The sequence below is a fragment of the Oreochromis niloticus genome, linkage group LG18, assembly GCF_001858045.2.
Source record: "Oreochromis niloticus isolate F11D_XX linkage group LG18, O_niloticus_UMD_NMBU, whole genome shotgun sequence".
NCBI classification, from domain to species: Eukaryota; Metazoa; Chordata; class Actinopteri; order Cichliformes; family Cichlidae; genus Oreochromis; species Oreochromis niloticus.
The window spans coordinates 31817630-31835103 of NC_031982.2; the positions used below are offsets into that span (position 1 = coordinate 31817630).

General features: G+C 37.8%; 2 protein-coding genes and 1 long non-coding RNA gene across 8 annotated transcripts in view; 1 reads left to right on the plus strand and 2 right to left on the minus strand.

Moving 5' to 3' along the window:
• Positions 1-7819, minus strand: part of LOC109195592 (uncharacterized) — a 48429-nt gene extending 40610 nt beyond the window's left edge. Inside the window, exons 1-5 of one of the 6 annotated variants that reach the window (XR_003214889.1) lie at positions 7616-7817; positions 5817-5872; positions 5350-5709; positions 4501-5231; positions 2559-3198 (exon numbers count right to left, since the gene is read on the minus strand). Coding sequence is in view for 5 of the 6 variants with exons in the window: in XM_019347861.2 (XP_019203406.1) it covers positions 3059-3198; positions 5148-5231; positions 5350-5709; positions 5817-5872; positions 7616-7617 (642 nt within the window). In the remaining variant the exon portion in view is untranslated. Of the gene's footprint in view, positions 1-2558; positions 3199-4500; positions 5232-5349; positions 5710-5816; positions 5873-7615 lie in introns of those variants that run through there. The other 5 variants (XM_025900361.1, XM_025900360.1, XM_019347861.2 and 2 more) reach the window with 5 other exon arrangements.
• LOC109195595 (uncharacterized) lies at positions 7214-12431 on the plus strand. Its single transcript, XM_019347864.2, has 5 exons — positions 7214-7395; positions 8347-8413; positions 11391-11446; positions 11554-11910; positions 12086-12431. Exons 2-5 carry the CDS (start codon positions 8361-8363, stop codon positions 12241-12243), a joined length of 624 nt encoding a protein of 207 aa, XP_019203409.1. The 5' UTR covers positions 7214-7395; positions 8347-8360; the 3' UTR covers positions 12244-12431.
• A 318-nt stretch (positions 12432-12749) lies between these two features.
• On the minus strand, positions 12750-15266 carry LOC112842878 (uncharacterized). Its single transcript, XR_003214913.1, has 3 exons — positions 15200-15266; positions 14892-15077; positions 12750-13380 (listed from the first exon to the last, which is right to left on the minus strand). It is a non-coding gene; the product is annotated as an uncharacterized LOC112842878 (long non-coding RNA).
• Between the last annotated feature and the right edge of the window lie 2208 nt (positions 15267-17474).

Here is a 17474-nt window from a genome sequence, read left to right on the forward strand (position 1 = left end):
TTGTTGCCCTAATTTTACATGGGATTCTGCCTTTTCCAAGTGCTTTTAGACATTAAATTAGGAACATTTTAACGTGATCAAACAATGAAATTACCTATAAACAAGGTCAATGAATGTGGCAATATGAATCATAATACGTAAATGTACAGAAATATACAGTTAACAGTTGGTTTAAATAATAATGGATTGCATGCCCTGGAACAGGGGCGAGGCTGCCATATTGCACCATCGGCCCCTCACCAGTAGGTGAAGAGTCTTGACCACGGACACAATGACCAAGAGTGTCCGAGCCGGGGCTCGAACCGGCAACCTTCTGATCACAAGGCGAACTGCCAACTCTTGAGCCACGATCGCCCTAACTAGCAATGATAACAATACTTGTGATCAGTGTTGGGGAGTAACGGAATACATGTACCGCCGTTACGTATTCAGAATACAAAATATGAGTAACTGTATTCCGTTACAGTTACCGTTTAAAAAGGTGGTATTCAGAATACAGTTACTTTGTTGAAATAAATGGAATACACGGCGGTACTTTCCTGTTTCATATTCTCGCGGGTCAGGATTATTTGGGTTTGTTTGACAGCTGTTCTGTTGTTCCAGGCGGCAGCGTTACGGTTGCCATGGTTACAGGGTGACGCTCTCTCTCTGCGTGTTTCCTGGGTGAGAGAGCGCTTTTTTGTTGTTGTTGTTGTGCTAAGCTAAAAGGCAGAATGCTACAGGCATAGCTCTAAAGCATGTAGCCTGATGGGCAGTGTAGTCCGTGCTGCAGGGAGAATGGACTACCATACACGTTATGTGTCTGTGAGCGAGGGAGGGAGAGAAAGGAAAAGTCCGAGCTGTCACGGAGCAAAAACGGGAGCTGGAAGCATGTAAATATAATAATAACCACTGCAGCCAAGAAGAGTGCCTGAGGAGCCCATTTGTAAGTAAGCTATTAAGACTCAACTGTACACTGTGTTCGTGTTTTCCTCCGGAAAAAATAAGTTCCGTTGGAGAAGCCTTTCAACGCCTCTCTCTGTCTCCCGCAAGCAAAGTTGACCCAGACAACAAAGTAAAGCTAGTTTTCGGCTACCAGCCCGACACGGAACCCGATGTATTAGTCAGAGGTCCCTTTACTACGTTTCGTACTACGTACCTTCAGTAACAGTAATAAATCACAGCAATAGGACATTCATGTAGTTGTAAACAGCATGATAATATATTAAGTATTCCAAAGTATTCAGAATACGTTACTCTCATTGAGTAACGTAACGGAATACATTACAGAATACATTTTGGGGCATGTATTCAGTATTCTGTAATGGAATACATTTTAAAAGTAACCTTCCCAACACTGCTTGTGATGTAACACAAGCTTATAGGAATCATGTTATATACTTTTCCATAGCATTACATTTGAATTCAACAGTTCAGTCTTTCAAATAACGGACAGATATTTGTGAAATCATGATACATTTGTGAATGTATTTTACCAATCTAAATATGCATATGTACAGACAGATACATTTAATAATCATGAAAATTATGTTTCATTACATTACAGTGATGTAACGTTAACTGACATTTGAAATGTGAAATCACAGTCTATTTATGTAACTTTAATGATATTCTAGAAGAACAGAACAAAACTGTAAAATGCACAGTAAAATACTTTTATATTAGGATTTTTTCCTACAGTACAGCCATACCCGCGACCTAGTGGTTGTTAGTTCACATTCATTGGCCGATGCTTAGCGTCATGTTATTATGTGTCTCAACATCCAATGGCATGTCACATTGTTTTCATGGCCACACCCTCACCCCAGGTGCAGAGACCTATTTCTGTTCAGGAATGTTGCGAATACTTTGAGATTTATATTAATTGCAATTCCTACCTTTACATTTATTTTTTAAAATATATAATTAGCACAGCGTGGCCGTGCAATGTTTTATATGTTTTTTTTAGTTTTTATTCCTATTAATTATATTTTCACTTGTTACCTCTGAATTATTGAATCAGACCTAGATGACATGAAATTTTCAGCAAAATTATAATTCAAATACTCCTTTAATTATTGATTATTCTCATTAATTTTCGTTCATTTTATATATTTTTCCATAGTATTACATTTGAATTTAACAGATCATTCTCTCACATAACAGACAAATATTTGTGAAATTATGATACATTTGTGAATGTATTTTTACAATCTAAATATGCATATGTACAAAAAAATATATTTAAAAAACAAGTAAATTGTGTTTTACTATATTTACAGTGATGTTATGTTATTTTACCTTTGACATGTAAAATCACAGTCTACTTATGTAAATTTAATAATATTCTAGAAAGACAGTACAAAACTGTAAAATATACAGTAAGATACTTTGGCATTACTATTTTTTGGAACAGTGTACATAAATTGCAAAAAAGTGCAATAAACTACAAAAAATTGAAAATCATTTTTGTTTTTTTGTTGCTTTTTTGTTGTTGTTTCTTTTAACACATATTTCTAGTTAGAGAAATTTCAGAGGTTTATCCCTCAATACTATAAATGCAAACAAATTGCACAAAACAGTTTCCAACCACTGGAAATTTATTTTGAGTGTCTTCATAGTTTTATTCTTGAGATACACCAATTTTTATATACTGCGGGAAAATTGGTGTGCAAATGCATTTTTTTTTAAACAAGAGGTAGTAATAATTAAAAGATTTGCCAAAAAGGCAAACTTTTGTTTTTTATGCATTACTTGGAGTTTAACCTTTTGTCTGCAAAGATTTCTGTGATAATGGTCAGGTATAAGAACTGGACTTTGGAAGACCTGGAGAATTATTGATCAAGACCACTTTGAAACTTACAAAAACATCTGACTCCTGGGATTCGATATGTAAAGAGATTGGGGGCTCAAGACTTTTTCATAGTATTGTAGAAGAGTGGGGGGTGATGTAAATGTGCACTGCTCTGTGGCACAGCTCTGAGGATTTTGAAAACATTGGTAGCAGTCTCATTACAGTCAGAGGTGACCTGAGGACTGATCTGTAATGGGCTGCTACTTCACATTAATACAAATAATGTTATTTAAAAAGTGTTACAGTCAGGTAACGCAGTGATAGCGCTATAATCACCACTGCAAACAAAGCCAGAGCTGCGTGGAGGCTGATCCTCTTAGAGTTCGCTGGTTTTGATGTCACTTCCACAGGTTTTTCAAACGCTGCTGCAAAGAAATTGAACGAGCATGAGTGAAGGGATCATTGCTTCAAGAAAACTTAGTGACTAATTAACAAAGTTAGTTGCTTAAGACTTAAGAGATTAAGACTAAGATCAAGTGTGAATTTTAGTTTTACACACACTTCATTGGTTACAGCTCTTAAATAGTCAGACCAGACTATCTGGCAGCAAAAGTCACGACATGACTCTCGCTTAAATTATCTTTCTTCCCCATTCTGTTTTTGGATCAAGTTTTCAAGTTTAGAGTAAAATATAAATGATTAATAAGCTTCAAAATAAATTGTTAGTAAAAGTGAAAATTAAATTATTTCCAGAAATTCTAAAATTATTTGATAAAATATCCACAACTTTCAAATTACATGAAAACATTTCCGACTGCTTCTTATAACAAAATTTAGCACCACATTGATTTAATATAGCTGGACTGATGACACTGAGGACAGCCTGCAGTTTGTTTTTCACTTGCAGTGGAGAAGAGAAGCAAACTTGTCTTTCTGACACTCAGAGAGTCATTTTTATACTGACACATGGGAATGAACCATGTACATCTACAGGTCGTACAGTTTGGTTGATCTGAGAAAAGATGGTGTGTGCAGCAGGCAGTAACAGCACTTGGTGCCTGCTTACTAGTGATGGGCAAAGCGAGGCTTCGTGAAACACTGAAGCATTTGTGCAGGAATTATATTGAAGTGTCAAAACAATTTGAAACCATCTCTACAGTGACACCTGCTGGCCAATCTGGCTATGACTACATGTTGATGACACTGTTCTGTGCAACAATGACAAAGACAAGTCCTGCACAACTGCAAACAAAAAGTAGTTTTGTTTGCAGTTGTGCAGGACTTGTCTTTGTCAGTCGTACAGCAGTCGATTAGATGCAGATACTCACACAGCACTGGAATGAACTGCATCTTCAGGTTGTACGTTAAATTCACATTCTGGACAAAGACCAAAACTCAACACAAGATTTCTGTGTCAGGTCCTGTCTTACAGGATGGTACAGGATGGGGTTAGCGCCCCTGCCAATTAAAGCCCCACACATGCGCTGCTGCTCTTTGCTCTCCATCAGCTGTCTGGAAGTAGATTTATATCCTCTGGGAATCTTTTTCCGTTAGGAAATAAACCCTTAATGGACGTATCCTAAAATCAGTGTCTGTTTAATAAAGACAGAACTCATCACAGCGTCTAACAGCATCATCAATGACTGGGACATGGCTGCTGTTATTATCCTGGAGCTGACTCACAGTAACAGTCATCAGCACACTTTACAACACTCCTGTTTTCACACCTGCTATCACACATATTTGTGTCCGGGATTAATCAGAAGTGCCAGGGTGCAAATCCCTGTGGGGAGCCAGTCGTTGAGCAGGCCTGATCAAACTGGACTGAAAAACCACAACTGTTTGACTTCTGTTAGTGGAAAAGGCCCAAAGCCAGACCAGAAGATGCAGCACAGACTTCTTGGTTTGAGCTGAGAAACACAACATTGTGTCGGGTCGCATATTTTGAAGCCAACATGTCTTGTCACAATAGGTCACAACACAGTCAAACGTTGCACATTAATCCTAAAACTTACAAAAAGCAGTATGCATCAACAGGTGCTCATACAGCAAGTGGCATAGTCTTAATATACAGGTGAATAATATTTGACTTAACTATATAGGTTACATGCTTAACATGGTGATTCTCATATATAAAAACATTCCAGTGTAGGCTTATAGTGTATTTGTGTATATATATGTGTATATATGATTATATAGTATTTTAATGATAATGGGGGAAGTTATTCAGGAGGACTCTCCCTGGCATTAACTGCACTGTTACTGTACCTCATTAATAACGCTTGTTGAAGGCAAAACGTCTTGTGCTTATAAGTTTACATGAAAGTTACAGTTCAGTGCGGATAGATATATGGCATATAGGTATACATGTCACCCAAAAATCCACAATAGATCCTTCCTCGACTCTCTGTCTGTGGGTTCATTGTTGGAGTTTGATGTTTGGGCTCGTCAGCAGCTGCTGGAAAAGACAGGAAATATCCCTTTATCCTGAAAGTTGATAAAATCCATTCACCAAAGTTCATCCTAAAAGTATGACTAAAGTATGACCTCATGTTGTAAAGTTTCACTCATCTTACCAGTGACGTTGAGTCGACATCTTCCAACACCAAAGCCATAATCAGAGTTGACCTCACACAGGTACAGACCCGAGTCATCAGTCCTGAGTCTGGACAGTTGAAGTCTGATTCGTCCTTCTCTGAGGGCGTCTTTGTCACTCTGGACTCGTCCTGAAAACTTTTCATCCTGAGACTCTGACACCTCAACACCTTCATGAACATGATACAAGACTGAGAGTTTATCACTGATGAAGAGTTCACAGATGATAAAAAGTGTTTTGGTGGATCTGTCAGGTTTGGTGGTGAACGTCCACTCCAGTGTGATGTTGTGGTTCTCCTCTGCCTGATAGGAGGTCTGTGTCACATTGACTACAAATGATCCTGTCGAGGAGACAGAGAGGGAAAGAGAGGAGCAGACACACTGAGAACTGGAACAAATCTGTTGTTGAGCTTTATTTGGAGTTCATAAAGTGAAGCTGTAAACTAACCAGAGACACATGAGGTGAGGATGATGAGCAGCAGGATCCTGCAGATCATCTTCTCCCTGTGAGAGGAGACAGAGGTGAGGAGTCATCAACACATGAGGTCAAAGGTCAGTCAGTACAGCTAGAAGAAGGAAAATCTACAGTCTGACTTCATTCACTCATTACAACATCTGATCCTGTTCATGATCCTGATTATTACTCAGACTGACCAAAACTACATGGACCACAAACACTGCAGTGAAAGCAACCAGAAGGAAAACCTGCACTTTGATTTACTCTGAAAATATTTTAGATATTTCAAATTTTTCAAATTTTCAGACAAATTGAAATGTTTTTAATTGGACACAAGTTGGCGCCATGTATCAACTGATAAGGAAATTATAAATACTTAAACATTTTTTACTGAACTTCTCCTACAAAAAGGAACATGTGTTAATGTTCATGTAAAGAGCGTGAGTCCAGAAGTCTGTATTTTGGTTCTTTTTTAAAATTTCACTCTCATATAATTTTTACGTCTCTGCAGCTGAAAAACTAAATACTTTTGAGATCAATGTAAATCTTCAGAAGAAGCAACATTTCAAATGAAACAGCATCTCTGACAGATCACTGACAGTAAAACAGAAAAAGACTGAAAAAGTGCCATTAACTGCTGTCCTTACCAAAAAGGTGACCTCATACCTGACCTACATGCTGAGGATGTAACACAATTTTTACATTATTTATCAAAAAGTCTGAATTTTTATATTCTAAAATTTCCATTTGTCTCCCAGTCTGTTTGTTCGTAGTCTAGTGTCCACAGGTATCATTTTCGAATGTTGTGTGAGGGCAGAAACCAAGAACAGCTCAGCTGATTTCATTTTGGCGAAAATCAGGTCATGGTCACCTCAAATGTGTAAATCAGTAAAACTTTATATTATCCATAATTTTTCAAGAAACTTTAAAACTTTGTTTTAAAGTTTAGAGTAAAATGTCAGTCATAAATATTTCATCTTCTGGGTATTTAAACTGAGCTATTTCTTATATTTTGTAAACTTTGTAACAAGTTGTGTTATTTAATTTAGTTCAGTCTGTTACTGTTCTTATGTCATAACAGCTGTGTGAATGGACCCAAAATGCAGAACTCAAGGAGACTAAATTCCTAAAGTAGTTTTATTGCTGGAATTAAAGATTACAAACTAAAGCTGGGAATACACCAGAAACTAAACAGACTGGAAGAACACACAGAACTGAGGGAGATGCAGACATTAAATACACACAAGAGCAAACGAGGGAACAGACCTCAGGTGGGAACACAGCAGAACATGAATGAGACAAGCAAACCAAACAGAACATGCTGCACGGAAGACAAGTGACTATCAAAGTTAAACAGGAAGTACACAACACGCACACAGAGACGCAGATGGACTAAATACAGGGAACATAGGGAGCGAGAGAAACACAGACCTGAAAGGGGAACAGGCGAAAAACAACATGACCGAGGATACGGACTAATTAACACGGAAACAAGACTGAGGTCAAAGACAGATCCTACCACAGGGAACTAGACACAAGAGGACGTGCAACGAGAAGAGAAAACCTGAGGGTAGATTAAACAAAAGAGACATCAGGAGACAAACAGAGATCAAAACTATAATAAAATTCGTCAGGCATTACTAAAGTATTGTGATTATAAAAACAGCAGTAACATGGATGGACCTGCTTTTATCAAAGATGTTTTTAACAAACGTCACATAAAAATAAAGAAGACATAAATAAAGCAGCAGGAAGTAGAAATAGAGTCAAATATAAGACAGAGCACATACATGCTGCTGCTGTCTCCTCTTCTTTAGTTGGTGGTTTGTTTTCTTCAGCCAGCTGTTTCATCAGGTCTCTCTCTCTCCTTTGACGTGACATCGGCAGTTTTGTTTTGTTTTAATAATAAAATAGTTTGGAAGAGTCGATCATTCACAATCAGCTCAGCAGACAAAAACAGTTCAAAGCTGGTTATACAAAGAGGGAAGGATGATTATTTCTTCAGTCCTTTTGCATCACAGCAGATTTTGAAACTTCCTGTAGAACAGTATCTGTTTCAATAACAGATTTCAGATTTCAATAACAGAACTTTGAAAGTCAGTAAAGTTTCATCTGTAAATCATTTTAAAGGAACAAATCATAACTTTATCAAAGTCATCACCAAGTAAAGTGCAGAGGTGTAAAACACACTGTCACAGTTTTTGTTCTGTGGTTTGCACTGAAACAACTTCTGCCATGTTGTTCTGGCTGTAAACGTCTCTGTAATGTGTTTCTGTGTTAGAGACTGTAACAGGATATTACTGAACTGTGAAAGTCTTCTGGAGCAGTTTGGGTTAAATGGTCTCTGCATCAGCCAGACTGTGAACTCCACATTTACACTTTACACTGTTAACTGTACAGTTGTGAGATTACATAACAGCTGAGCTATTAAACACATCTTGAAAGAGGAAGAAAAGCATGAAACGTCAGAGATGCAGCACACTGAGTTAAACCCACTGACATTTCTTTATCGTATCTGAAGTTTGTGTCCACACTATGAGGAAAGCAGCCCCACCGAACATCATCCTAAAGAGAAGGAACCAACAACAGTAAGTATTTCATCTTTACCTCTGTTTGTGTCCTTCCTGATGCTCTGTGTTTGTAAGCAAACTCAAACTGTCTCTGGCACATTTACTCAGATTGATTTTAAGAAGAAGAAAAGGTAAGTATTACTGTCATGAGAAACTTTGTGTCAGTGTCTCTGTTTGTAATTATGAACATCTGAGAAATTTTCTTCAACTGAAAAGTTCAAGTGGAAAAAATCTGAATTTTCAATCAGAACTATTTTTTCTTTTTGAATTAAAATATTATCATAGGACAGGATTCAGGGGGGTGGCACACATCTGAATTTATTATCTTCATACATTTGGGCACATTTGGTACGATTAGACCATAAACATTCACCAACGTGCAGGAAAGTTTACGTCACTCAACCACTTTCAAGTCGTTATAGCCGGTCTCTAACCTTGTGTGTGTATGTAAAACTGTTTCTTACTTACGTTGTTTGTACAGACAGCAAATATCTATATATATATTCTAAATATCATGTTACTTCCTCTTTGGTCAGAAGTCAAACGTGATCTCCAAACATTTTTACATCTCTGCTCCTCGGCTCACTTCCTCCATTCATGCTGTGTATTTTTTCATTTCCTCACAAAGACACAGATAAATATAAAGAAGCATGTGAATCATTCAGAGTTACTCTTATAGACTCACAGAATAAAAACACAGAGCTGGAAATGATCAGAATATTTTTACTTCATGCTCAGCTGTTGAAAAGCACAGATCGGCCACTTGTCGTCATGGTGATTTGGTGATTTCTTGTCTGTGAGTCACATGTTATGGAGTTTGATTGTGACCTGGATCTCTGCTCAAAGATGGTCTCAGATGTTAAATGCAAACAGTCTCCATCTGTGTCTGACCAGCCTGGTTATGACCTTTGACCCCTTTGACAAGGCATTCATGAACAAATTTAAAACATGTCAGTATAAATTTGAAGTGATTTAAATGTGATCTGAGGTTTTCAACAGTTACCTACAAACAGCTACATTACACATCAGTAACAGGGAAAAAGAGCAGCATGTTGTGAGCAGTTCAGCACTGATGCCTCAAAGGAACAAGGAAAAAATGTATTCATGTCTAATGAAGTTCCAATAAATACTGTAATTTTCTCCATTTGGTGAAGCTGTTGCTGCTGTGATCATTCTCTTCTATAATACATATGAAAGTGTGGATGTTTTATCTTTATTCAGAAACATCCCTCACTCTCCATTTTTATTTCGTTGACATCAGAATCTCCACAGATGATTTGTGTCCTGCAGGCATCAGGTCTCAGAGCTGTGTCATCATGTCGTTCAAAGTTCAGCCTGGATTTAAAACAGGAACAAAAGTGAAGCATCAGGAACAAACATGAGATTCAACCAGTTCAAGAACTCTGCTGTAGAAATCAGACTGTAGCTGAGAGGAGCTTCAATAACACCAATTAATACTGGACATGTTTATTTACTGGTAGTTGTTCATGATCAGAAATGTGTGAGTGTAAGTTCTCTAACAAAGATTTCAGTATTATCACTATTACTTATTGTGGCAATAAGCAGATTAGATATGTGACCCTGGTGTCTCCAGACAGCTGACATCGAGTCAACAACAACAGCTGGTTAAAAGCATTATGACAGGTAATGTTAGTTAATGTTACTAAACTGATTTTAGCAACATGCAGCACTTCTTTATCAGTTTTGAAAATCACCCCCAGCTCATTTTCTTTTTATGAGAACTGAACCTTTTATTTGTATATTATATTTTTACTGACTCATCTATTTCCTAGTCTACTTATCTGAGATGTAAAACAGTGACATGAATGTTTCTGTTGAATTTTAGCATCTTATATGAGCTCTGTGGTCACATCTCTTTTCCACTGATTAGCTGACGTCAGAAGAGATTCAGAATTAAACACAGGAAATAAATAGAACAGATACAAACAGTGTAAAAATCACAGTAATATACAGACTTATGAGTGTTATAGTGGAGGAGCATCACAGCAGCAACAGCTTCACCAAATGTACAAAGTAACATTCAAAGAATCTCACAGAAATGCTGCAGTTTGCACATCAACACTCAGCTACAGTTAGAGCTGAAATGAGCCTGTCTGTCCAGATGGTGGCGCTATAAGCTCACTGTTTCCTGCTGTGTTACAGCACATGATCTTATATTCTGATCAGAAACACAAGAAAACAAAAGATGAGCAGGAAACACGGGAGTCGATTCATCTGGAATCAAACATTTTCTTTAAGTCTGGAGAAATGACAAGAAATGTTTCTTTGTTTGTGAATACACTTCTGTGTTTACTCTGTGAAAATCTCTCCTCTGTCTGTGAGCTCTGCAGGGAACACTGTGAGTCAGTAACACAACTAACAACACAAATACAACCAGAACACAATGTTCTATTTTTCTGGAGATCCCAGAAAAATTGAAAGATGGACCAAGCACAGAGCATTACTTAAAATGGAGAGCAGCTCAGAGTCAAATAGATATTGCTGTAGTTCCCTTCTGTTCTCACGTGTTTACACTGCTTTGTTCACTACTGCTCAGGCGACCTGCTAGAAAATCTTGCACAAAATCTCTTACTTCGGATGAGTTATTAAAAGCTGAGCACAGCTATTCGCTACGTGACAGTTAATGCATATACTCCACCTGTTGCTTCTTGTCTGCAGAATGTCTGTGAAAAATTTTGACTCCATTTTATGGATTCCTACATTATTCCTGTTGCTCTGTGTTTTTAAGTAAACTGTACAACATCTCAGCATGTCTTAAAAACACATTTATAGTCTAATTATTCTTAAATATAATGATGCTATTTTTTGTCAGGATACAAATACTGTTGATATTTCTGCATTTTCTTGTTGTTTCTCTTTGTAGGTGTTGTAATGAGTGAATGAAGTCAGACTGTAGATTTTCCTTCTTCTAGCTGTACTGACTGACCTTTGACCTCATGTGTTGATGACTCTTCACCTCTGTCTCCTCTCACAGGGAGAAGATGATCTGCAGGATCCTGCTGCTCATCATCCTCACCTCATGTGTCTCTGGTTAGTTTACAGCTTCACTTTATGAACTCCAAATAAAGCTCAACAACAGATTTGTTCCAGTTCTCAGTGTGTCTGCTCCTCTCTTTCCCTCTCTGTCTCCTCAACAGGATCATTTGTAGTCAATGTGACACAGACCTCCTATCAGGCAGAGGAGAACCACAACATCACACTGGAGTGGACGTTCACCAAACCTGACAGATCCACCAAAACCCGTATCATCCTCTGTGAACTCTTCGTCAGTGATAAACTCTCAGTCCTGTATCATGTTCATGAAGGTGTTGAGGTGTCAGAGTCTCAGGATGCAAAGTTTTCAGGACGAGTCCAGAGTGACAAAGACGCCCTCAGAGAAGGACGAATCAGACTTCAACTGTCCAGACTCAGGACTGATGACTCGGGTCTGTACCTGTGTGAGGTCAACACTGATTATGGCTTCAGTGTTGGAAGATGTCGACTCAACGTCACTGGTGAGATGATTTAATAGAATTTGGGTTTTTGTAAACATCTTTATCACTACTGTACTGACTGAGCTGTTTAACAACAGACTTTATGAAGTTTTAACTGTATGATTCATTTATAACTGTAACATTTAATATTATTAAAGTCCAGATGGCTGACCTTTTTTATTCTGGTCTTTAACAGCTGCTGATCAGCTCCGACCTCAGAGATCAACTTTAAGTGGAGAAGTAAAGAGTTGGGGACAGAACATGCTGAGCACTATACAGGGTCTAACAGCACTAACAGCTCCTCTGTCTGCCATGCTGGCTGCTTTCATTTGGTTTATTGTAGGAAGGAAATAAAAGAGCAAAATCAAAAAGCAAGTTACCCTCAAACTACAGACTACACGACTCTCTTCCTTTAACTAGTGGCGGAAAATAATTTATGAAATAAAATGTGAAATTTCCTGGTGTTGAATTGAAGTTAATGCAGCTGAAATAATCAGTGATCATGTAAATAATGTTGTAGAATAAAAAAGCTTCTAAAATGACTTTTGATGATTTCCACATGGTGTTAACATTTTACCCCACACATGGTTGTGTAGTGTTTGGGTCAGCTGGACCTGTATGACACACATGCTCGTCATAGTTTGATAACACAACACAGGATTTTCTTCCACACGACTTCCTCTTTAGTCAGAAGTCAAACGTGATCTCCAAACATTTTTACATCTCTGCTCCTCGGCTCACTTCCTCCATTCATGCTGTGTATTTTTTAATTTCCTCACAAAGACACAGATAAATATAAAGAAGCATGTGAATCATTCAGAGTTACTCTTATAGACTCACAGAATAAAAACACAGAGCTGGAAATGATCAGAATATTTTTACTTCATGCTCAGCTGTTGAAAAGCACAGATCGGCCACTTGTCGTCATGGTGATTTGGTGATTTCTTGTCTGTGAGTCACATGTTATGGAGTTTGATTGTGACCTGGATCTCTGCTCAAAGATGGCCTCAGATGTTAAATGCAAGCAGTCTCCATCTGTGTCTGACCAGCCTGGCTGATGACCTTTGACCCCTTTGACGAGGCATTCATGAACAAATTTAAAACATGTCAGTATAAATTTGAAGTGATTTAAATGTGATCTGAGGTTTTCAACAGTTACCTACAAACAGCTACATTACACATCAGTAACAGGGAAAAAGAGCAGCATGTTGTGAGCAGTTCAGCACTGATGCCTCAAAGGAACAAGGAAAAAATGTATTCATGTCTAATGAAGTTCCAATAAATACTGTAATTTTCTCCATTTGGTGAAGCTGTTGCTGCTGTGATCATTCTCTTCTATAATACATATGAAAGTGTGGATGTTTTATCTTTATTCAGAAACATCCCTCACTCTCCATTTTTATTTCGTTGACATCAGAATCTCCACAGATGATTTGTGTCCTGCAGGCATCAGGTCTCAGAGCTGTGTCATCATGTCGTTCAAAGTTCAGCCTGGATTTAAAACAGGAACAAAAGTGAAGCATCAGGAACAAACATGAGATTCAACCAGTTCAAGAACTCTGCTGTACGAATCTACACTTTGGCTCAGACTGTAGCTGAGAGGAGCTTCAATAACACCAATTAATACTGGACATGTTTATTTACTGGTAGTTGTTCATGATCAGAAATGTGTGAGTGTAAGTTCTCTAACAAAGATTTCAGTATTATCACTATTACTTATTGTGGCAATAAGCGGATTAAACATGTGACCCTGGTGTCTCCAGACAGCTGACATCGAGTCAACAACAACAGCTGGTTAGAAGCATTATGACAGGTAATGTTAGTTAATGTTACTAAACATGCAGCACCTCTTTATCAGTTTTGAAAATCACTTCCAGTTCATTTTCATTTTATGAGAACTGAACCTTTTATTTGTATATTATATTTTTACTGACTCATCTATTTCCTAGTCTACTTATCTGAGATGTAAAACAGTGACATGAATGTTTCTGTTGAATTTTAGCATCTTATATGAGCTCTGTGGTCACATCTGTTTTCCACTGATTAGCTGACGTCAGAAGAGATTCAGAGTTAAACACAGGAAATAAACAGAACAGGTACAAACAGTGTAAAAATCACAGTAATATACAGACTTATGATTGTTATAGTGGAGGAGCATCACAGCAGCAACAGCTTCACCAAATGTACAAAGTAACATTCAAAGAATCTCACAGAAATGCTGCAGTTTGCACATCAACACTCAGCTACAGTTAGAGCTGAAGTGAGCCTGCCTGTCCAGATGGTGGCGCTATAAGCTCACCTTTTCCTGCTGTGTTACGGCACATGATCTTATATTCTGATCAGAAACACAAGAAAACAAAAGATGAGCAGGAAACACGGGAGTCGATTCATCTGGAATCAAACATTTTCTTTAAGTCTGGAAAAATGACAAGAAATGTTTCTTTGTTTGTGAATACACTTCTGTGTTTACTCTGTGAAAATCTGTCCTCTGTCTGTGAGCTCTGCAGGGAACACTGTGAGTCAGTAACACAACTAACAACACAAATACAACCAGAACACAATGTTCTATTTTTCTGGAGATCCCAGAAAAATTGGAAGATGGACCAAGCACAGAGCATTACTTAAAATGGAGAGCAGCTCAGAGTCAAATAGATATTGCTGTAGTTCCCTTCTGTTCTCACGTGTTTACACTGCTTTGTTCACTATTCTCACTTTGAGCAATAGTGAACATCTCACAGAGATGTTTCTGTCTAGTTCAGGATTATCTGTAAGCTGGAGATGTGTTATTTTTTCTTTGTCATCTTGTAAGATTTTTTTTTTACTTGGCTCCACTGTATATGTCGACACATTATATCACAGTTGTAAAGGAAAAAATAAAATATTGGACTGTCAACCTTCTGAACAATGTATTTCTGTCTCTACTCGTCACCCTCACAGTTCCTGTATTTTCTTTCTTTTTTTTGTTGTTGTTGAGCTGTATAAAATCAGGATACAGTACTTACCCCTGAACCACTGTGCCACTTAACACCGGGTCCATAGATGGCCATGATCTGGCACCATTTCAAGCCATTTATCAGAATGAATCGCCTCTTCCAACTTCACCTCTTTAGTTATTAAAAGCTTCCACTGGGCGGAAAAAGATCAAACACCTGCTGATCAAACTGATCCTCTGAGTCACATCAAACCTGCTGTAGAGCAGAGAACAAGAAAACAGACATTATTCAAAGGTAACCACCATGTCGACTTAAATCTTTATTAAAGTGCCGCCTGAAACTGTTCCTGTGGGAGAAAGAGATTCAGGAGTCCTCACAGTATTCACTCTGAAGTTATGTCGAGCTGCATTTAACAAATCTACTGTGCGTTTGCTATAAGAAAACACGTTTTTGCTTCATAAAATGCAGAAGCACAAATACAGAAAACCAGAAGTAGTCGGTGAGAGATTCCCGTGTTTTCAGTTTTCCTTTGTTTTTTGTTTTTTTGGAAGACGTTTCCAAATCTGAGCGAAGAGAGGTGAAGGAAGTCTGTGTTCATAACTGTGCTTGGAATTTTTTTTCAAGTGTTCATGTTGTTTGAAAATACTAACTTATCTCCATTTGTCACTACAGGCCTGTCAGTCCTTAGTATACAGGCAGTGCAGGTAAATTTGATGAGCTGGTTATTTAAATAGTTCAGAAAGAGATGCAGCCCTGTGGATTTGGGAGGAACTGTGACTTTAGTGAAGTCAAAAGTCAACGACACAATAATATTCCCCCAAATAATTATTCATAAGAACATCTAATGATATGATTTGGTAGTTCCAGATGTTTATAGACGTCACTTTTTTCATGGTGAACATCAGTTTGTCTAAAAATGAGTCCACAATCACTGCTGAAGACAATGACTCCTAATTTAAGGAAGGAAATGTGAGAAATAACTGTCAATGATTCAGACTCCAGATATCCTGACAGCTGCACCTGATCACACCTGTTTGCTTTAACATCTCTGATCAAATTCAATGACCAGGACATCAGGTAATGTTCCTGAGCTCACTGAACAGTCCAGCACTGAGTGCGATTAATGGTGATTTGTTGAAATAAGTCAGAATGAATCAAACGGTTCACCTCAGCTTCATGTCCTCAGTTTCATTTCTGAGAATTTAAAGTTCAAAGTTGAGTTAAACACAAATTCTGCTCTTTAAACAGCTTCTAGATCCACAGACCTTTAGTAGTTTGAATCGATCCAAATGTACCCTCTAAAACTGAATAACTGATGGAGACTCTGACACTGGTACAAACTAAACTGCAGCTCATCGAGGCTGTTATTGGATCTTTACAAATTTTCTTTTTCAAGTCATAATCAATAAAAACAATCTGATTTATACATGAAATCTATATTTTGTTTCTCAGGTGATCAGAAACAGTTTTGCTGCTGTGGCTGCAAACATTTGACTTTTAGTCTGTGCAGAAAACACAAACATGACAATAACAAAAGAGAAGTTGTAGAAGATATGTTGGGATGTTGGGGTCACAGGTCTGGACAAAGTCTTCTGTCAGAAAGATGGCAGCAGTCCAGGAACTGGTTTGATGGCTTTTTATAAAGTCCCACAGAACAACTGTTTAAATCAAAGTGCCTGCCAGGGTTAATCTCAATTCGGTGCAGCCATCCATAAACTTGTTGTTTTACAGTATAAATGTGACTATGAGTATGGTTTTCTGAAAACAGAAACAGGCCAATCTCTAATAATTAGACTCATAGGAAAACAATCACAATAACGTGACACAAATAATATCTCAAAATATCCACAAGGGGTCACTGTCAACCAACAATTTGCTTCATATCACATCACAAAGTTTGCTAATAGTAAAAGCAATAGAAACATCGTTTAACCTAAGTCCTAATACAGCTGGATGTAATTAGTGCTAAATAATCTTACCAACATAGCATCAAAGTACTGACACAAATAATCATCTCAGTCCTATGAAACTGTTCCTTTGGGAAAATCCACTAGGAATGGCCGCTGATGCAAAATGATTCTTTCCCCTAGACATCCCGAGGGCAAGTCAGAGCAAGGAAATCTGAACAAAGTGAAAGTGAGAACACTGGACTTTATTGTGCTGGTTACCTGATCGCCCCCAACATTTAAACTTGAAACAAGAGAGTGGTGTTTCCATCAGCTGTAGGACGGAGTCATGGACAACAAGGATGCAGTGAATGTTTGAAAAGAATAAACATTTACCAGCTGAAACAAGAGGAGACAACGGGAATATGAATTTTATATTTTACTGTATCATTGTGTCCACTTCTGCTCTTTATTTGTGCAACTTATTTGACACTTTTGTCTGTTTAAAGCATTTAAAAGCAGCGAGGCTGTCAGTCTGTTATTGTCTGTTACACTGCAGCTATAAAACTGTCACTGCAGCTATAAAACTGTCATACTGTGGAGGGAGCAGGTTAGGAGCCAAATGCAAAGCTGCGGCATTCCCAAACAAAACAAAAGCTATTTCTTTGGCTAAAATCTAAATCAGAGTCCAAATTATAAAATTAACAAAAATCCAGGAAGTAAAGGAAGCCAAGCATACAGGCAGGTAAACAGTACAACACAACAA

Bases quoted from the DNA above. Each gene is read 5' to 3' on its own strand.
- LOC109195595 (XM_019347864.2), top strand. From the start codon at position 8,361: ATGAGGAAAGCAGCCCCACCGAACATCATCCTAAAGAGAAGGAACCAA. The intron at 8,414-11,390 runs GTAAGTATTTCA...CTCCTCTCACAG, and splicing joins AAGAGAAGGAACCAACAACA to GGAGAAGATGATCTGCAGGA. The intron at 11,447-11,553 runs GTTAGTTTACAG...TCTCCTCAACAG, and splicing joins CCTCACCTCATGTGTCTCTG to GATCATTTGTAGTCAATGTG.